General features: G+C 30.0%; 1 protein-coding gene across 3 annotated transcripts in view; it reads right to left on the reverse strand.

Moving 5' to 3' along the window:
* Window positions 1-23,229, reverse strand: part of LOC136972941 (adenylate cyclase type 10-like) — a 79,002-nt gene that overhangs the window by 41,350 nt on the left and 14,423 nt on the right. For all 3 annotated transcript variants that reach the window (XM_067267600.1, XM_067267599.1, XM_067267601.1), the window contains 7 exons: window positions 22,311-22,588; window positions 16,748-16,919; window positions 14,163-14,303; window positions 8,663-8,793; window positions 7,867-8,014; window positions 2,193-2,290; window positions 1,292-1,419 (listed from right to left, as the gene is read on the reverse strand). In XM_067267600.1, coding sequence (XP_067123701.1) covers window positions 1,292-1,419; window positions 2,193-2,290; window positions 7,867-8,014; window positions 8,663-8,793; window positions 14,163-14,303; window positions 16,748-16,919; window positions 22,311-22,588 — 1,096 coding nt within the window. The remainder of the gene's footprint in view (window positions 1-1,291; window positions 1,420-2,192; window positions 2,291-7,866; window positions 8,015-8,662; window positions 8,794-14,162; window positions 14,304-16,747; window positions 16,920-22,310; window positions 22,589-23,229) is intronic.

Raw genomic sequence — 23,229 nt, forward strand, 5'->3', positions numbered from 1 at the left:
TCGTCATCTTTGTGATGAAGCAGCAAAACGCAGAGTGCAGTGCAGAAGACAGCAGGACATTATGCATTTCTTTAAAAAAAAAGTAGCCAGTTTTTGCAAAGTCGGCTAGTTAATTTTCATTTTTATGCCTCAAAGTATTTTTTTGAGGTCTGTCTTATCAGATAAATTACTGTACACTGTATTCATTAATTTTCATTTTCATGTAGTAAAGGCTCTATGCCTTCATAAAGTATGTACTTTTCCTTTGTTTAAGGGTATTTGGATAATTTATTCTCTGTTGTATTCTCAAGCAAACAATACATACAAGTACAGTACAGTAGAGTATTTTCTGAGGAAACACTCGTACTTATTCTTTTTTAACCCCCCCAATCCCAATAACCCGGCATTTTCACAAACTTGGCCACCCTTCAGTCCACATTAGGCCGAATTTTCAGGACTCTACTGTATCAATTATAGTAAAAGAAGAAAATGTGATCATGATGAATCTTCAATTAAGAAAGTCTATCTCCAACCTGAAAAGCTGAATCCTTTGGACAAAGAAGTTGGTTCAAAATCAGAAGGATGTGTTTGATGATGCAGCAGTTTCACACCAAGAAACATTGGAATGTCAATGGTAAAAAATGGACAAGTTGCCAAAGAATTTGTAAATACAGTAGCTTTAGAAGGAGGAGATCAAGGCGAAGCAAAATATAAAGCTTCTAAACCCATCAACTAATATCATTTTAAATACAGAATAAAGTATACAAATGTTAGTCAGAAATTTTGGTTACTGAGTCAGCTATTTTTGTCACACACCCCTCCAAAACTAACAACTAAGCAAGGCCACTTAATATTAAATATATTATAACATATAGTAATATTAATTAAAACATAAAACTTAAGCTATAATTGTCTGCTCAAAGCTTCTTGTCCTCAAACTGTTGTACTTAAATCTTCCAACTCGACAAATGTACGAGGTAAATTCGTTTTGGTTTTAATTTTTTGGATTTTTAAAAAATTTTATATCATATATTTAGTACATAGCATATGACATTATAAAACACTTTTCATTGGTTAATATTAAACTAAATATATATTTTCCTTATGACTTTCTCATGACCAGTTTTTAAGGAATTGTAAACAGCTGAAGAGGAATTTAGACTCAAAAGGCATTCTACAATGACAATTCAAAGTGATCAATTGTGCCATGTTCTTTTAAACACATATCCTGTATGATAAGTCCTACATTTGTTAAGTTGTGAGATTTACAAAGTACAAGAAATTTATTATTTATACATGCATATATATTTACCTATATCAATAGCACGATCTAAATTTCCATTGAATAAATGTAAATATAAAATAGTTTTATACAATTTTCCAATACTTTTCAAATCATCAAATACAAGGGAGTTTTCCTTGCAAAGTATTTCCATACAACTGTAAAAAACAAATTTTTACATATAAAATATTGTAAAGAAAAAAGTTATAATTAATACAGATATAAAAATTATACACCATATTTTTATGCATATAATTCATAATCCACAGCAGTATATAACCCACGATGGTGTATACACTGCAGAATATTGTTAGCACATAAATAAAACCCATCCACCATATATCCCATAGGAAACATTCCAGTATGCATCAAACAGTGCATCGGTGAACTGTAATGTAATAAAATGTGTTCCGATATTCACCAATCAGTTCATAAGCGCAGCGACAAATGCACATTGTACTGGTTGGCTGTGCATATGATGAATTCTGATGAATATGGCTGCCTCCATAGTTATATTATTAACACTTTTTATTACCACTTTTATTACTCATCTGTATTAACCCAAAATTATTTTGACAAAACAAGTCTGTGAATGCTAATATGCACTGTTTGCTTCCATCATCTTTTAGGCTGCCAGAATTTCCAGTAAAAGCTTATTAAACTATTCACCAGTGTATTGGTTGAGGCTGAGACTGAAGCATACTGGAATATACCCATACTTATGGGAGCAACCACAGGTGCAACTTTGTGATTGCAACTTAAAGTCAGTGTATAACCTGTCATATCACATAACATGACTTCTTTTTCAATTGTCTTTTAAACAGATAATCCAAGGATTAAAGGCATGAAAATATAGTACTTGAAATTTAAAATTAAAATCATAATATAAAAAAACCACTTCTTTTTTTGTTATAAGAATAATTTTCCATACTAATTCATTGCATTTTCTTCATATTGTATCTGCTTTTGTATAGCCAATCTGTCTCTATAAAAATGACTTTCAATAAACAGGATATGAGAATCTATTATCTATAAATAAAAATGAATATACCTTTAAAAGATTGAATAATACATAAAACAAAATACTGTATATCAATTGCTTAAGATCTAAGAAGCAAACAGAAAAAGGAAAATGAAAATGGTGATTGACAAGTTAATAAAAATAAAAATTAAAAAATTAATTAAAAACCAGGTATTTTTCAAAATAAGTTATCCCCTATATTTCAGTAATATTGTGGTCATTTGTTATGTGATGTGATGTTGTCTGCAAAGGAAAAGTACAAATAAAAGAAAAGATACACGAAAACTTTCTATATTACACAATCTTTTCTTTATTCACAACAAACAGGTTCAGTTTTAAGGAATTCCAACTGTTCTTGTAAAACTTTACAAAATTTGAGGTGTGTCACGTAGGGATTCTTGCTGGGTTTTCATACAAATCAGGATTATAATTTTACACCCGGAATAATCGCATAACAAACTTCTTAGCCTAACCACGTACATGAATCTTACTTAATTAAATCTTAAAATTACCTTAAAACTAACTTAACTTAAGGAAGTGAAAATAGAGACAGGAAAATGAAGAATGGAGAAGAATGGAAGTCTACAGTCACCCGGGATTTGTTCTTTTGTCTGTGCCGATATGCTCTTTGGATAGGAGTTCTTTTGGAGGTTAATGTTCTTGCCGTCTCGATGATTCCTTTGCTGACCTCAGGATTCTTGAATATCGAGTTCTCTTTCTAATTCACTGCCTAGGTATGATTCTTTCCCCTACCAACCTATACAGTTCTCTCAGTTTCTCAAAGGCATCCTCGGGCCTTTTGTTAATATGGAGTTCCTTCTGTTCCTTCTTTCTTAACAGTCTCTGTTCCCTCAATCTTCTCGTCGAGATCTCTCTTTGACCTTCTTAGCAGTGCATCTAACTCCTTCGGTCTCCAGCCGAAAACTGGTCAACTCGCCAGTTGTTTTTCACCTGGTCACCTTATCTCCTATTGTTCTCTTCCTGTTCGTGGAATGGCTAATCCTACCCAAAGGCAATAACAATTGTCCTAGAAAGTTCCAGAAAAAGATAGAAGAAAAGAATAGAAGAAATCACAGAAATAGAATAGAATTATGACTATATACAAATATACATGTTTTAATATATACATATATATATATTGCCAATGGCCACAATATAATATTAAACATTATGTGAAATGTTATCTTTGAGATAAAAAATTATATTTTAAAAAATCATTATTTTCTTGCAATGATATAAATAGTAAAACAACAAAACATATTAATTAAATATGTATTTTTTGAAAACAGTTTAAGACAGGCTCCCTGCCTCTTCTATTCAAGATGATTTTAATGTAAACAACTGAAATATAAACTATATAGCACAATAATGTTCTACTAAGTTTAAAACTTTTGTAGAAAAGAAACGCTTGTATACAAGATAACTATAACATAATAAAACATTTGAAAAGATATTTATGCATAATTATTTAAATAATGATATCAAATAATATCTTATTTATTTTAAAAAGTATGTGCAAACACTTGTACAACAATATAATTTTCTCTCTAATTTTTAAAGTCTGTTTAAGGTTATTCAGTTGGAACAATCATAAAATCAGATTTTACAATATTAATACAGTAAGACTGCACTTAATGCTGCTTCAATTAACGCTGATTTGATATAATGCGGTCTGCTCAAAGCCTAAAAAAGAGCTCAAAATTTACACTGATTCAAATTATCACAGCATTTCATTGATTATTCCCAAACAGGAACCAATTAGTAAAAAGTGGCAATTTGTTATAGTGCTGTACTTTCCTTATATCTATATTTGTTTGGTGCAATTTTGGAAAAAAATATAACATCACGGATGCCATAGGCAATATGCAAAATATAACAATATGTGTGGTGTTCTCGTAAGTGGTACAGTACGGTCCGCAAATGAAAGGTACAGAAAGGACTCTACGACAATTATAATAATATTCACAGTCCCTTTATTTCACTCTGAACAAAAAGGTTATACAAGGAATCCCAACTGGCTACGTGATATATTACAATCCGGCGTGATTTTCGCAAAGCACGAAGGTGACTCCTTCCCAACCGCGTGACAATTAATTTTTAGTAAGAGCGTAACTAACCTAATTTAATTCTAACTTAAATCTAACTTAATACCAAGGAAAATAATGAGGAAGATAGGATAGTAGGAAGAAATAAGAAATGAAAAGTTGCTTCACCCGGGGTTTTCTCTATATCAGGACAATATGCACTTTGGGTAGAACCTTGGTTCTGTTATGGTGGCTTCCATCTTTCAGATCCTCTCTTCTATATCACTTATCAAGGTTCTCTTTTACTTCGTACTTTCTAACTCGGTCCCTTGCTGGACGACCTCGAACTTCTGCCCTCTCTACCAAAACGTCTTTCAGAGTTCCTTCTCACACGTCCGATCTCCTCTGTGTCTAGTCCAAAAGTGCTAACTCTTGGCCATTATTCTTCCGGCCACACTATCTATTGTTCTGTTTTCCGATTCTTAGAACCGCTAATCCCACCCCAAAGCAATAACGGTCGTTGGAAAGTTTTAGAAAAAGAGAAGACAAAGAAACAAAGAAAAGGCTAAGACTAGCTAAAATTAAAAATACAAATATATTATTATGGCCGACGGCCACACATGGATGCCGTAGGCAAATAACTGCATGAACGAAGTGTGGAAGAAGTTATGGCTGGAGGTATCCAAGAATTCTCAATAAGAAGAGTCTATCGCTACATTGTTAGGTTGACCTAATTGTCAACCTAATCTAATTGGTACAGCAGGACTAGGAGATGTAGACGAGCAGTGATATTGAAGAGTTACTGCAGGTTTCTGGTGAGAGCGTTACCAATGACGACCTTCAAGAACTGGCAGAACAAGGAATTCGTGTAGAACTGGAAAACAGAGATTCTGAAAACAAAGAACCCAAAGAATTTCTCTACAGATTTCCTTAGTAAAAGTTTGGTAACGATAAAAGAAATTGTTGATCAAACTGTAGCGATCCAGATTGAATGATCCAGATTTTGAAAGGAATGCAAAAGCAAGATGAGGTGTTTTGGATGCGACCTCCCGATACTGACATTTGCTTAAGGAAAGAAAAAGAAAGTGACAAATGAAACTATATGACTTTATCACAAGAAACAAGAATTTCAGAAAAGCCAAAACCTTCATCATAAAAAATGAACTTTACATTTCTGTGTGCATATGTTTGTGTTTTTTTTACATATATTATTATGCAAATTAATATAAAAATAACTTAAAATTAAAGTAAAATCTGTTTATTTTTGGTCATGTGTTCCCCTTTCCCTATTTACTCTGTGTTAAAATGACCTCGTTTAACACTTTTTTGTTTAGTGCTTTGTCATCTAGAAAACATATCCTGTGTGTTAAGTGGGGTCTTACTGTACCACTTAGGAGCTGTCCATAAATGGAGAGCTCCCATAGAAGATGTCCACACTGAAAGAGAGGGAGGAAGTTACAGTAAGTTTAAGGTGACCAGATTTTAACACTGATGAAGTGAGACAAAATTGACAAGGGGAGTGGTTGTCTTGTTGAAAAAAATTGTTCTAGAGCACAAAATTTTATCATCAAAGAATGCAAAAGTGTATTGTATTATATTTTTTTAATTTAAACATATGTAAAATTTACAAATATAATAAATATATATACTATTATAAATCTTTAAAACCTTTTATTCTTTCACATATTTCTCAATCAAATGAATATTTTTTAGTAGATTGCTGTCATTGTTTAAAATGTCATGAAATTTTTTGCAAGAATTTGTTAAATTATATTTCACACATAATATGGCTTTTAAAGTCTCATCACTTAATTGTGATTTATCAGATGTCCACACTTTATTTACGGTAGAAAAAAACGTGTTTTTGTAGCATGCAATGAACAAAATGTTCGCTTGTTTGGACAGCCTGTGAACATGCTTGCTGTTGCTGCAGCTGCACGCCCTAAACCATTTTCTGTCGATCTTTGCCACAAACACAAAGAGTTTTGTTGGCGCAGCATTCTTTATTTCCTTGTATTCTCTGACCTCCTTCATCACTGCCCACATACATGAGAGTCCCTAGGTTATCCCTGACAAGGGATTAACAATTTCCCTCCCCATAAGTTGGCATACTCGCATAAATTTGAATATAAAGCATCTCTATGGCTTAATAAGCCCATTAAATATGCAAAATATATTTCCAACAGGGAAAGAAAGTCTGCCGAGGAAAAGCTATGTACTGTACAACCTGAATTTGAAGTAACTTTCAAAAAAATACAGGAAATATTAGTAAACAGCTCATTTTTTTTATTTTGGATAAAACAATGAATGTGTTAAAAAGAAACATGTTGAACATTCTCACTGATCCATTAACATAAGAGACAATATAACCCATGCTGTTAAGATTTTAAGAATTAAAAAAGTTAAATTCCTCAATTGTTACACAAACCTTCAATGATGCATGTGCCAAATTTTGAAACTCTGCAATTACATATGAAAAAGTTTGGTTATTTGTAACAGACCAGGCACAATACATGTATTGTACGGGGCCTAATCTGTTACATGCTAAGTGCATGCTCAAATATAGTTGATATATCCAAATCTGAGACATGTCACTTGTCTTGTGCATTGCCTTAGCAAGGTATTGAAGCAATTAGGACAGAATTTTCTTAGGCCAACGATTTCATTTTGGAAATGAAAATCAATCATACACAAAAAGCAGAATCAACTTTCTTTTGATTTTTAAGAAAAAACAATTATATTTCTAAACTTGCAAAAAATATGTTATTTTAAAATTCTCTTTCTTTCTTTCTTATTGTTTTCTTAGTTTTGAAACAGAATAATTTTAAAGATTGTGGGAAGTACTCGATCTTTAGAGTATTCCCCGTGCAGGAACAAAACAAAAAGAAACTTCAAAGAAATAAATCACACACACTATGACTCCAATGCAAGGAACTTAAAGTTTATTTTAGTCCTTCCAATCACTACTCTGTCCTTTCGCTATAACAGACACTAAAACAAAAGACACAACACACACAAAAAAACAATCTCGCGACTCTATCGTCTACACGTCCTCTCTCCATTCTTTCTTCTGAAAAAAGTTCCTCTTCTTCTGTTGAGCATGCGCGATCTCCCTCTCTCTCTCGTTTTTTCTTCCGAAAACGCGGCCCATCCTTTCTTTACCCTGCGGCCCACCCAAGGATCACGCAATAGAACACGTGATCTTTGGACCACATATCTCCCGTCCTCCCATTAACTTTTATAACAGGAAGCTTTTACGCTATGAGGGCCTGTCCCTCCTTTACACCGTGAACCACCCAAGGGGTTGGTTACAAGCTGGTTAGGCAACAAAACACGTGGTCTTCAGACCACAAGATGTTTTAAGCACTTCTTTCTGTCTTTTCAAATTTTTATTTTATATTTATTATGAAATTTTCATATAAAAGCAACAAATTGCTTATTTATGTTGTTCAAGCACAACTTATTTAATTAAAATTATGTTTGTATTATCAATATTAAAATTTAAATGATTAAAGATATATATATATTAACTAGAGAATAAGTATTTCAAAATTACTCACTTTATAAAATTTTTTTTTTAAAATACTTAATATATTTTTTAGGAATTTAGCCAAGTCATATGCAATATTAAAATCAGTAGTTTTTATATATATTTGGATTGCTATAGAAAGAAGTTTACATTCTTCAGACACCTCATTTTTATTTGATCTGTTAAAAATATCAATATTTATTTAATATTCAATTCAATATTTACTTATGATTTAACATTACTATTAATACTACTTTTTAAAAATATTATTCACTCACTAATTGAATTTTATATTGAAGATTTTAATTTGTTAAATTTAACAAATGTTTATTAACAGAATAATTATGTTTAAAAATTAATTTTTATACAAATTAATTAAATTACTAGATTAAGTTACTTTGAGTGTTATAATTTCATGACAAGGATAAATTTAATTTTTTATTGCAGCTTAGTCATCACTATAAAAATAGAAAATTAAATTTATATAAGAAAAGAATTTGATTTTTTTAGAGTGTAATGGACCATACCAAATAGTAGCAAATGCTCAGGATTTTTAAATGAATGGGGTTTTAAAAAACACATTACTGTGTTGTAATTTATTAATTTTTACGTAATAGGTATATAGAGTAACACAATACAGCAGACTAAAGAGAACGAAATGGGTACAAACTAAATATAAGTTATATACAATATGATGTTTAATTTTATTTAATTTTTAAATTCTTCACAAATGGGGATTAAATCCATAAAATCTCCATGTGTACAGTCTTACTATATATTTTTCAGAATATTTTCATAATACAATCAAATTAAACTAAAATACTTACGTTTTCACGATTTTTATCAAATTTTGGATTGAAGAATTCCTGTAATATGCTGGAAATGAATGCTTCAATAAATGAGATGCATTTCTAATATCACTTAGAGCTTTTTCATAATTTTTCTCATGAAAATTCAGCTATAATAAAATTTAGTTTTTGTAAATAGAAATTTGATTAAAAATATTTTATTCGTATATTGTCATCATCTCAAGAATTTGTTATAGATTATTAATAATATAATTTATATAGTCTGTGTTTAAAAATCCAAATGTGTTATGTGTTATGAAAATCTATATTTTTAAAAAAACAATCTAAAATATGTATAAATTAAGACTTTAAATTTATATAAATATTTTAAATAATTATAAAATTAATTTCAACTGATGTCATAAGTATTTCAATAATACATTTATTTAGCTATCTACAATTTTACTACTTAGCATAGAATCAACTAAAAGAAAAAAAATTACAATTTTATTCCAAACAATGTAATAGAAAATAATACATTTTTTAAAAATGCTAGCTTAACAGGATGGCAAAATGTAAACATGAAACAAATATTTTCAATCTAAAATAACTGTTCATGCATAATTATATTTAAAGCATTATATTTAAAGCATATATAAAATACAATATATAAATTCAATCCAAAAAATTTGCAGAATCTTGGTTATTTTCTGGCTATAATTCAGTGACAGACACAAAAATAAAGAAAAATTAAGCTTTCTTAAAATAGGACTCAAATTTAAAATTTATTACTTAATTACATTACATAAAAGAAATTTATTTTGCAAATATATCCACCTGTACTGTAAATTTATGCTCATTGATGAAAAAGTTATGGATCAAGGAGAGGGTGTTGAATTCAAATGAAACTTTATTAGTGTGGACACAATGATGGTAGTAATTAGTGATTGCAAAGATCGTAGCATTTTATGCAATAACAGTACAATTCAAAGAAACTTTTAGTGCCTTGTTGGATCTCCTTTTTAAATGTATGAAGTTATGGGGAGGAAGAATGAATTTGTTACAATATGTATGTGAAGGCAGAAAATAACAACAGCCATGCAAAAGGATGGTAGAAACAAGTGATACGTGAAAAATGCCAGTCACATGTGTTCGGGTTAATCTGTTGTTTTTGGGGTTTAATAAGGCAAAAACAAGGATAAGATAACATTAACAAGCAGTAAACTGATCCCTTATTTTATGGATATAATAATCATGTGGAACACCAACACAGTAGGGACATTTTAATTAACTATAGTACAGCACATTCAATGACTGAGCTGACAAGTCTGTTAGCAATGGTTGCCAAAATCATAAAATTGTCAAATCTTACATTAATTTTTGAGTCTTGGAATTTCCAGCAGTCCTCTGTGATCACTCCTCAATCACATGCATGATTCTAGGGCCACTAAGTTTCACATTTTGTTAAGTACACAGTTCCAATTCCAGTCCACAGCATTACCTTTTTTCCCTCCACGTGGACTTTCTACAGTCAGACTCTCTTTTTTCCAAGTTTCCTGCACACTTCCTTTCATCCTCATTTCCCAAAATTTTATCGAAGCTACTGGTTCTTCTACTTAGTCCAGACAGAGGGGTGTCACCAATAGGCTTAAAACACAAAAGCATATAAAGCATCATATGCTCTCCTGCAATTAATTTGTCCACAGATATTGCAATTGACACTCCAGATCCCTTGCACTCATGTGACTGAAGCTGGCATCCCATCTCATCTCACAAATGCTAAATTGGTTATAAATTTGGAGACTGGGCAGACCAAGGAAGTATCTTGAATATTGATAGATAACTAAGACTAGTAGTAACAAAAAACTTTTAATAAGCAAGTAAGATTAGCACAAATTATACAATATAAGAACAAGACAAAGATGTCAAACTCTCAAACACCTGCCAAAAATCTTCTTTTTTAGTGGACATTGTTGAAATCAACGATTGAAATTATTATTAAATGCTATATGACATTGTTACATACAATGCATTGTGTCGCAGTAATGTTTTGTAAACATTACTGCAACACAATGCATTATTTTTGTAAACATTGTTACATAATAAAAGGTTGGTGGTGCTATTGACCCCTCGGAGAGCTGTTGATGATGGCGACCTCGTTTCACTTTCCCCCTTTTAGTGCTGATCTTCCATGAGTCAAGACAGTGTAATCTTTGTGTATTCTTTGTTTCTCTGTTACATAACCAGTTACGTGAGTCTAACTAGTTTTTACTAATCTCTGAAAAGCAACATCAAGTCTAACAGGTTATGGGCCCAGTTATGGCAACAACTAAGCATAAAGAGAAAAAGGTAAATTCAAGAGATAATGTAAACTGGATATATATTTATATAAGAAAAATATTAGGTGAGAACACAAAAGACTTCACAATGGCAGATAAAAGTTATGTTGCCATCACTAAATTAAACAACAACAATTATCACATTTGGAAATACAAGATGGAATTGCTGTTGATAAAAGAGGAGTTATGGGATATAATACAAAAGGAAATATCCTTGGATCCTGAGTCATCTTCGTTAATAAAGGATGGAAAGGCACGAACTATGATAGGCCTCTAGCTATATCTAGCAATTAACTCACGTCCAGATTTTGCAATAAGTACATTGACATTAGTGAGAAAAGTCACAAAACTTTCAGAGAGTGATTGGGTGGAAGTAAAAAGAATCTTTTGTTATCTGAATTTGACGAAAAAAAAAAGAAACTTAAATTAGGAAATATTGATGAAGAATTAGAACTTAAATGTTATGTAGATGCCCGACTGGGGAGGAGAGTGTATAGACCGTAAATCGAACACAGGATTGCCCTTGCTAAAAGGAGGTCCTATCCATTGAATTAGTAAAAAGCAACAGTGTGTAGCACTTTTGTCCACTGAAGCCGAGTACATAGCCTTGGCAGAAGCTACTCAAGAAACTGTATGGATGAAACAACTTCTAGAAGAAATAAATCTACCAATTACAACACTTATCAAAATATTTAAGGACAATCAAAGTTGTATTTGACTTTTAGAATTAGGAAAAGCACAACAGTGCATGAAACATATCAACACAAAATACCATTTTGTACATGATTTAAAGAATTCGGGAGATATTACTGTAATCTATTGTCTGAGTAAACGGATGATGGCTGACATGTTAACCAAACCGCTAGACAGAAATAAGGTTAAGAAATTTACTCGCGATATTGGCTTGTATTAATGATCAATCATTGAGGGAGTGTGTTGGAATCAACAATTGAAATTATTGTTAAATGCTATATGACATTGTTACATACAATGCATTATGTCACAGTAATGTTTTGTAAACATTTTTCTGTTATGTAATAAGAGATTGGTGGCGCTGTTGACCTCTTGGGGAGTCCTTGGTGATGATGACCTCATTTCACTCTCCCCTTTTTAGTGCTGACCTTCCGTGAGTTAAGTGTAATCTTTGTGTATTCTTTGTTTCTTTGTTACATAACTAGTTATGCGAGTCTAACTAGTTTTTACTAATCTCCGAAAAGCAACATCAAGTCTAACAGACGGTGGTTTCTTTCATTTTTGTTTATTATTATACTCAGTTTGAGCAGTTTATTAAAAACCCTTTTTTTTTTGGTAGGTGATAGGAACTGTCCATAAATTACATCTGCATTTTTCTTAAAATTTTTACACCCCCTCCCCATCTTGTCCCAGTTTGTCCAAGTTTCTGATAACCTCTTCCTCTCTTTGGATGTCCAACGAAATTTGACTTCCCATAAAACCTTTATCACCATTTTATGAAAGATAAATACCATAAGTAGAAGTGAAACATACAAGAAATTTTGAAATAAATATAATGAAATGAATAAACTATAAAATTTAATGAAATAAACGGAAATCCTCTAATGCTCAACCTCTACCCTACCCCTTGTCCGACTAACTTCCTCCCCATCTTTCAGTGTGAATGTCTTTTATGGATAGCTCCATAGAAACTTTTCTTCTTAACAGCAACTAAGAATGTGTCATGCCTAGGAAACCATAGCAGTGTGTGGCTGAACATTATCTTGCTGCAAAATGACTGTTTGCTGCCCTGTCATAAAAGGCAACGTATGAAGGCACAGGATTTCCTGAACATCCTGTTGTCCTGTCAATGTCCTTGTATTGTTACTGAGGATGACTGACTGTCATACAAGATGGTTTTCCAGACTAGCACACCAGCAGTGGGGGCATTGTGCTTATGCCAATTAACAGTAAAAGTATAATTGAGATGCTGGTCAGTGGTTCTCCACACACTAACACAGTGGTGTCTCTTCCCAAAAATTAGAATTAGAATTCATCACTAAAGACAATATACTGCTAGTTCATAACACTTCATGCTCCTCTGTTATGATACTACTGAAAACAAAGCCAACAAACCGATTTTTATATTTAATTTATTTAGATATGTTATTTCATTTTTAACATTTTCACAAAAGAAATAAATGTATCAAGTAAATAAATCTGTAATTTAAAACACAAACAATTCTTTTGTAACTATCAGATGTAAAATGTAAAAAAAAAAAAAATAGAAATGACTAAAACTGGATAAGAATATTTCAAAACATATTTTAAGTTAGAAATTATAGTTTATCAATTTGAATATAATCTGTAATTAGTAATTTTTCAACTAATTCCTTAAGCATAATTATCTAAAATGTAAGAAAATTAATAATATATATTTTGTTATATTACAATGAACAAACAGCATTTAATTACAGTAAAACAGAAAATAAGTTTTAGCAAGCAAGACCATTTTCAATTTTTATAATAGTAAATGTTTTAATAAAATAAAGGTTTATTTTTATTTATTTTGATTATAATTTACTACTTTTAATCACATTCTATTAATTACACATTCAAATTTTATATTTTTTTAATATTTAAAATTCTGCTGATTGTTGCAACAGGTAAGACTATAAATTAACTGAATTATATCAAAATATACCGTATATCTTGGCAGATAAGACAACCTTCAGATAAGACGAGGTATAAATTTTCATCGAAGTTTTATAGTTTTGGCATATATCTGTCCTATAAGACGACCCCCAAACTATCAACGGCCTATGAATTTAGTTTAGATCAGCAATCATCATCTGAATAATAATAGTGTATAGAGTATACAGAATTATGTCCTATTTGTAATTTTTCGAATGAACAAATTTTATTTTCTTGCACTGCCTTGCGATTGTTGCAAACATTCACACTGATTCGGCATTCGGATAATGACCTTGACTATTCACAAAAACGTCATATGGGCTACTCTATTTTGAGCAAATACCCTACTTTCTACTAGTAAATAATTATGGTTTGTCCGGTTTTTTATAATGGTTTTAATTTATATAAATTTCAATCGAATTTTTTTTTTTTGTATCTGTCCTATAAGACGACTCCGGATTTTTGGGGCCTTTTTTTATGATTTAACTATCGTCTTATCTGCCGAGATATACGGTAGTTATTCACAATAAACATCTTGTTTATATAATACTTACATGTGTTGAAATTCTTTTACTTTTGACATAAACTAAAGGAATAGTTAGTGCAATATCATCATCAGATTTTGAAATGAGATATTTATGAATTTTATGCATTGAATTAATCAAATCATTAGCAGTTTGCAAACAAGATGCTGCCTATATATATATAATATATGAAAAATGTATAATAAAATATATGCATTACGGTACATTTACATTTCTAGTATTTATATAATAATTTTAAAATTTTATTCAATGACAGATTTTAACAATTAAAACTAAATATTGTGATATCTTTAACTTGGTAAAAAATAATAAAAATCTGATAATTTCTTAACAAAGTTAAAGCTATCACAGTTTCATTTCTATGCAAACTTTAAAATTGTTTTATTTTATTAAATATAAAAAATTCTCTATTATTATATACTAGATTTTAAAAATCTTTTAAATTTTCTACAAATTTAGTATATTTTTAATTGATATCATTATTAAAAATTGGTTATTTTAAAAACTATAAATTTTTAAAAGTTTTAAACACATTTATCTTACAAAACTCCTATCTTTTACAATAAATAATATTTTATTATTTTGTACCATTGTAAGAAAACTTTCTAATAAAATTCTTCTAGAAATTCTAGCAAGGAAACTTTAACAGTGGATGAAGTTTAAAGAATGCTGTTTTTAACCTAGTTAATGGACCATCTTCAGGTATGGACAGTTGAAAGTGGAATGTCAGTGTTGGTTAGAAATGAAGGTGGGACAGATAATAAAGCACATGGAGGATAGTATAAAATTTATAAATACATCATTACTAACACGTTAAACAGCAGAGATAAGGACTCCCTTGCCTAGCAACATCTTCTTAGTTCTTCACATCAACCACTGTAGTCGTAGTTCCCTTGCTTGCTTATTCTTCTCATCTTCTTTCCTAATCAATATTGGTATTCCACCTTCAACAGTCCATATTCCAGGGCCATTGAAAGCTTGTGTGGGGTCTGGGATAGAGTGCCTCTTTGCTTCTTAGCAGCTTCCTTTTGCCATTTATTTTTTGAACAAATTAAATATGCAAAAATGTTCCTTTATTAATAAAAAGCAGTCAAAAATTTTATTTCCGTTTACTAAAAATAACATTAATTTCATAGGGGTAGGAATTACTAGGGACCCCCTAAGTTTTCTCTAGGCCCGGGGAAAAAATCTGCAGCTCCTCCTCTTGACAGCCCCGTTCGTATCAAAAGATAGTTCCTTAACTAAGTTCAAAAATATTAACATTTCATTAACTTTATCCATTGCTATAGTTGCATTGATTAATTCAGTAGAGTAACTAAAATGGCCAGTTCATCCTTGTAGTAATAATAATTGACATTAATACAATCATAAAAATTATATTTCTCTCAGAAAAAATTCAACCAATGTTATTTAGGCTGGAAATTATTTTGTTTCTCTCATTTCTCTCTTAACTTTCAAAGATAAAGATGTATATTTCAAATAATGTACTAATATTATGTCATAATATATTTTTATATGGATCTGACAGAGATTAGATTAATGCAAAAATTAGGACAGTCTTATATATCTTACATAATAAACTTTTACAGTTTTATGGTGAATTAACAAAAATGAAAATAATTATGAAAACAAATACAGTAATACCTCGACTTACGCTACCCTGACTTACGCAAACCCGGAGTTATGCAATTTTTAAATCTCGTCGATTCGTCTTTTGTTTGAGTTTCACACAACTCTTGATTACTCACTCCCCCCCATACTATTGTTCTGCTTACATGTTCAGATGTGTCGCACGGAATCGACGCACAGCTACAATTTATTTTGTGTTATTTATTTCTGTGTTTGTTATATCTACGGAGACTTGAGAGACTCTACTATGTCATCCAAACGAAGTAGAACTGATTCTTCTGCATCTAACAAGGAAAGAAAAACTTTATCTTTGGAATGTAAAGTTAACATTATTGAAGACTTCAATACAAAAATGAAAAGAGGTTACAAATTTTAGAAAATATAGACTCCAATGCAGAGCACATTTCTTCTACAAAACGAAAAATAAAAAAATTATTAGCATGCTACAAGGAACTTTTGCAGGAGAAAAAAAAATCTTTGAGCCGTCAGATGAATTTGTTAGATTTTATGAAGCCTTCTACATCAAAATAACTTTGGTTTACAATTTTAATAATATAATTTGTTATATATGTGTATTACCTAAGATTTTATTAAACATTTTTTTCTAACTTATTGTTTTCTTTAGTCTCCAGCCCCAATTAAAAATAATTTGTATGTATTTATATGCGAAATTATACCCTGACTTACGCAGTTATCACTCGGTCCCACCTATCAAGTAAGTTCAAGGTATTACTGTATTTAAAAAAATGTTTTAACTGATTATTTGGCTATTTATTTTTTACTTAAAAGTAAGAAAAATTTTCAAAATCAGTAAATGTATGTATATAAGCAGAAAATTTATAAACTCCTTAAATAGCAAGTCTGAATTCAGTGATATATAACTATTATATTTTATATAAAAAATTAAAAATTTCTAACATAAAAAATAAGATGATTTATTTACAAAATATAAATTTCTCTTTTACCTTTTCAAAATTGTTTAATTTAATAGCAGCATTAGCAGTTAAGTAATAATATTCAACAGCTTTTCCAATAGCTAACGCTTTATTCCAATGACTAGATAACTGATCAAATAGAATAAACCTTGTTTCTAGACATTTACATGCTCTCAAATTAACCTTTACATTCGGAAATAACCTATAACAAAATAAATATTACAGATATATAAGTTAAATATCTTTTAATGTTATATCATTTCTTTATTCAAAAATGAAACTAAAAAGACTAAATGTGAGAATCAAACAAAAAGAAAAAACATGATGATCTATGATGATCTATCTTATCAGAAGCAGGGATATGTCAACTTATGCTTTCACATATTTGATTGTGATACCTTATGACATCTTTCCCTTGACCCTTAGTCACCTCTGGGGAATTTGCACCTTTGAATATGACAAAGATTGGCTGATTTTAGTCAGTTGCTGCTCATTCTTTAAGCTCTTAAGATCTGTGCCTATGTGCTACTACCCATCTGCAGTTTTGTTTGTGTGCCTCCTTTGGATTTCTGTGCCTTTAGATTTCTCATTACTCTCCTGCATGTGAGCTACTTCTCTCCAACATCTGGGAGATTTGCCTCAATGAGAACTGTTAGTCAATGTCAAGGTTTGATTTCTTCTGCTCCTCGACATGGGTATTTCCAGTTCAGATTCCTAAGATATCAAAATTTGTAAACTCTCTCTCTGCAATGATAATGAGTGTAACTTCAAATACTGTCTTACTTAGATGTATAACATACTTCAAACTTTTGTGCTGTCTAATAAATGTTTAAGTGTAGTTAATTGTGTTACAAATGACTCCTTCCAACTGCATCCTGTCATTTCCTACTCCATCCTCTTATCCCTAAGTCTCATATATGAGACAGTGTCATTGCCATTCAAAAAAGCTCTCAAAAACACAAGTAGTAAGCATAAACTATTTGGTGTCAGAAATTTCCAAGTGTAATTACATACATTTGGCAATAAGAAGGCTATAAAAGATGTAGAAATCTCAACTAATGTTATGTAGGCCATCCTGGTGTCCACTAAATATAATATAACAAAAAATTTTTTATTTGTTTATAATTTAAATTATGTAACTGATTATTATAAAAAATTTATCATTTAAATTACAATATAAATCTAAGATAATATTATGACCTTTTCATTTAGTAATTATTAATTGTTTCTTTATAATTTTTAAATGTAGGAAATCTTTATCTTTTAAATCTCTTATGTAGTAACAACAAAAATTTTCTTTTGATTAATTTTCAACTGATGATATGCAACAGTTTCATATGCATTAATTTATAGTTTATTTGCACACTTCCTTGTCAAAAAATATTTGAATGGCATTTGTAAATAGATAAACAAAGAGACTATCATTGCTCTTTTGACTTACATTATTAATGGTGACGAAAGAAATTGGGATGTTTTTATTATCCCTGCTGTGTTTGTTTACAATACTATCAAACATTCCTCACTTGTCTTTTGAGAAATGTTTGATAATAATGTGGTGTTTATTCATGGATAGAGATAGGAAAGTCACTTGCCTTTCTCTATCCATGGATAAACACCACATTTCCTTCAAACTCAGGATTTTTGTATAAACATTATTAAGTAGCATTTCAGACTTCTTAATAATGTTTATACAGTAAACTCCTGTACAATATGTGACTAGTACATATGCAAAATTGGAATTTTGTCATTCAGAGGTATATGTTTTTTTTTCAACTTTTAGGCCTAGGTTTAAACTCGCATAAATCATGTGATAATGCAGGTTTTGATAACAGGATTTCCTATAACATGTAATGTACCCCTGCATTGTATGGGACTCCTCTGCTGACAGGAATGATGTTTTAGAATGTTTGGAATCTGTTTCTAGTTCTACTGGCAGACTGAATAAAATGACTGAACAAATCTAAAAACTGTAGGGACAAGAGTCATCATGTGAGGAAGTTTCATGTCAAACAAAACATTTGGCTTCTCTGTCTAATCTACTGGAGGCATAAGTGCAAGTTTTCCCTAAAAATATTCTGGTCTCCATACCATTATGAGAGTAGTTGGTGATGTAAATGTTGAATCTGATAGTGTCAGAAATAAGGTAAGAATTTAACCCATATCAATCTATCCTCTTCCAGAATAAAGTCAGCTATCAGGATCCTTATTTGCACAATGTTCGAAAAACAACATAGAAATCCAGAGGAGATACTAGATCGTGATCCATATTTAATTTATAGGCATTATAAGGAAAAAAAGAAGACAAGTGATGCAAATAGAAGTAATAACAGGAATAGTAATGGCAGATGTGACTAGAAATCATCTTTGGACCCTACTGTCTTAAGCAATGATTTTCATCAAGATTCTGCTGAGTAACTTAGAAAGCATTGTTGTTAATACTTAAGAAGTTAGAAAAGGAGTAATTACAGAAAATTAAATTAAAGGACTAATTATTTCATCTTCCTATTTTGTATTTTCTTTTATTTTCTAAAAATTTTTGTTTACTTGCTGGAAAAGGATGTAACTATTTACTGTATCGGGCCAAATATTTGTTGATTTTTTTTTCAGTTTTTTAAAGAGCACAAAGTTTCTCTCCACCTACATTCATGCCTCAACTTATAACTGAGTTCAAGTAAAGTTTTCTTCAATAATTATCTGTAGTACACATTATTCAGAGTTAAAGTAATGCTAAAATTTGGTGCATTAATTGTTTAGTGATGCTCAAAGTCAACCAACTTGTGACCTGTCCTGCTGCAGCCCACAAACTATACATGAAAATTAATAGTTTGGTACAATTGTAAATAATCAATTAGTCAATTGTATTTAAATGTTTGACTAAACTAAGTTTATTGTTTCTATTGTATTCAGCTTTGGTAACTTCTATAGAAATTTTATTTTGCTAATGTTTTACTTTCCCAACTATGTTATATATAACAGAGGAAAAGTATGGCGATTGGTCAAAAAATGACCCCTCAAGATTTTTACCTTTATGGACTCTGCAACCTTGAAACATTTCAAGACTGAAATTCAAAAAAATTCAGAGGTTTGTTTTTTGTACTGCCCAAAAAATCTTTATATTATTTTTAAAAGCTATCTGAACAACAGAACAGCATGAGTCTTCAATCAACCTTTCAAAATAGAAAAAAGTATTGAGAAAGGATGCCTACAGGGATCAAGATCAGGACCAGGACTATCAGATATAATGTACAATGGGCTTTTTAGAATAAATGACAATAGAACAGATTCTTGGACGGTACAAGGATTTGCAAATGACACAGCTGCCCTTATTTCACATAAAAATGGAGAGAGATTACAAGAACAGGGAAACATCCTTTTACAGAAAATTTGAAGATGGCATTGACTTGTTCAATGATAATATGATGACTCACTGTAAGAACATCAGAAAAGTTGCCAATACCAGAATACATCAGAAAGATTCTTCCCCATGGAAAAAAGGAAAAATGGACAAAAACCCTCAACAGTAATGCTAAGATGAAAAAGAGAGAGAGAGAACACCAAACGTACAATTATTTGGTATCTTATGGAAAGTGACTCCCCCTACGAAACTAGTAACCTTTCTCCTCCTCTCTACCTGTACATGAGACATCATCACTCCTCACTGAGTTACAGTAAAAGCAATATTCATTTTATTATACAGTACAGTAGAGAATCGTTTATCTGAACACCGGTTATCCGAACGCTTTCCAGTTTGACTGTGTCGTGCTGAATCAAACTTTTTTGATACTAGATTTACTTCCAAAGTATAATTTTTATGTTTTTATATTTTTCAATATATTTATTTTGCTTGTACAAAATAAAGAAATAATTTTTAACGATACAATAGCCTCGATTATTATTATAAAAATTTTCGTTAGGCTTAAAATCGATGAAAATTCAACACGAAGTGACACGCAACGAAGAAAAATTTCAACATCGGACAGGTTAATATATTTTTTCGTACATAATCAGTTATCTGAAAAATCAGTTATCCGAACAACCCCAGTCCCCGAATGATTCGGATAAACGACTCTCTACTGTATTTATGTATTTTATTTATCATTTTCATGTTCTAATTTATTATTTAGGGCATATAATTGTGTTATTTTACTTTAATTATGTGTAGCTGTTGTTAAGTTTATCAAAATGGGTTAAAATTATTGTTTAGGATCTGGGAATGGTTTAATTCACTTCCCATTATTTCTAAGAGAAAGTTGAGTTGGACTTCAAACTGCCTCCTAAAACAAGTTAAATTTGAAGTACATGGCACCATTGAACTTGACTCTTTGTTCATTTGAAATTTTCATGAAGCAGATAGTGCAATTATGGATTTATAAATTATTAAATTATTATTATACTGTATGCTTAAATGAACAACTATGTATTCAAGTTATAACAGTAGGCCATTATTAGGAAAATAACAATTTGTGAAATAAACTTTCTATATGATTAACAAAGAAATATAATTTCTTTTAAGACTATACATTTACACGAGTCTTTCTCCTTCAGTCCCTTCACACACTATTTAGAGGCAATAACAAGTCTTCGGCGGAACTGACCTTTTATTGTAGGCTACTGTCCACCATCCAATGTAAAACAGTTATAGAGTCCTCTAGTGGTAGCATACGTATTCTTAAAAATAATAATTACATTAAATATTTGCCGGGACAAATTCACAATTAACAAAGAAATATAATTTCTTGTAGGACTATACATTTACACGAGTCTTTCTCCTTCAGTCCCTTCACAAATAATAGTCCTTTCTAAATGATTATATATTTTTCAATAAAATTCAAAAAAGTTTCACTATTTGAAAACAATGTAAATATAATGATGATAAAAATATAGTTACTATTAGAAAAATAATTTAACATAATATAAAATATAACAATGAAACTGGAAACAAATTATAAGTAATATATGCCTTTCCAATTTGTTTTTAATATTAAATGGTTATGGAAACATCAAATTTTAAAAATAATTTTTGCAATGAGAAAATTAGCTTTTAGTCAATTATAATTTTTTTAAAAGTAAGATATAATAAACATTAAATTTGTTGTTTAGGAAAGTCATTATTAATAATATGTAAACAAGAAAAAATTGCTGGAGTAAAACTAGAAGAACAGAATATAGTTGCAAAGTAATACATATGATACATTAGGTTTCAGATCATGTTTGATCTACACATCAAGCAGGAGATCTTATCCGTCTGATACATACTACTCTTTTACAAACTGAAGTCTTAAAAATATGTAGTTTTACTTTTAAGACTCCAGTAAGCAAAATAGTAATGTTTGTTAATATATAGACTTACTTGTTAGTTAAAGATTATCTGGTACTCTGCCAATATTTACATAGCAATTGTGGAATAGAAGCAAAGCATGGTACATGACTGTTTGCACTACTACTTGTAAGAGGCCAGACAAAACACCACATACTTTATAGAATTATAAATTAACAAACAAATGAAATTATATCTTACATAATATATAGTGAATTCATTAGAATAAATTAAATATAAAAAAATATAAAGCTTTATATAATTTTTCTATCTTACATTTCTTCTTCAACAATATCTTTTGTTATATCAATATTTTTTCTATCATTCTTTAACATTTGTTTTGTTTCACTACATGATGGACAAATAATACTCTTCTTTTCAAGACACGTTGCAATTCTTATATGAAGTGTAATTTTTTGTTGATTTGTCATAGATTCATATACAGTAGAATAAATAAAACTTGGAATTATTAATTTGTTTCTATTTTCTTCATCTGATTTTTGAACATATTCTATGAAATGGTGATTTATCATATCATTAATATCTTGATTTATCTATATAATTTAAAAAATATAAAGTACAAATAACGTAACGTAAGTATAAAGTATAAAAAATAGATTCATATAAAATTTATCTTGCTTAAAATAATTTTTATTTGTTGATATAATTTATAAGAAACACAATTATATTAATAAAAAATATTAATTTAATTTTAATTCTCTTTCAATTTTTAAATGTGGAAAGTTGTATACAAAATGAATTTAAAAATTTTATATCTGAAGTTTTTCTCACTTAAAAATTCTTATGTCATGTAAATAAAATTTAAGAATGTATAATTTAATAAATAATGGCAAAAGTATAAATCAATTCCTTAATGTTATAAACCAACACATTCACCTACAAATATAATATCACACATTTATAAATATTAAGATTGGCAATTTCATCTCCACACCAAGTGATTGATGAGATATACGTTTGTTGGTCCATTATATTTATTAAAACTTGTATGTTTAATTAAACAGTATTATTGTTTATTACAATTTTTTTTTGTTGTATATTTACAGTCTGAAAAGGTCACCACCATTTTTGTGCATGTCTTTTTAACAGAAATATGATGTTCATCTTTGTCTCATCAATTCTTTTATGCATTGTACGTATAGTGAATTAGTTTTGTCAAATAAAAACTTGTGGA

Source organism: Centruroides vittatus, unplaced genomic scaffold (genome assembly GCF_030686945.1).
Source record: "Centruroides vittatus isolate TY-2023 unplaced genomic scaffold, ASM3068694v2 contig_3067, whole genome shotgun sequence".
NCBI lineage: Eukaryota > Metazoa > Arthropoda > Arachnida > Scorpiones > Buthidae > Centruroides > Centruroides vittatus.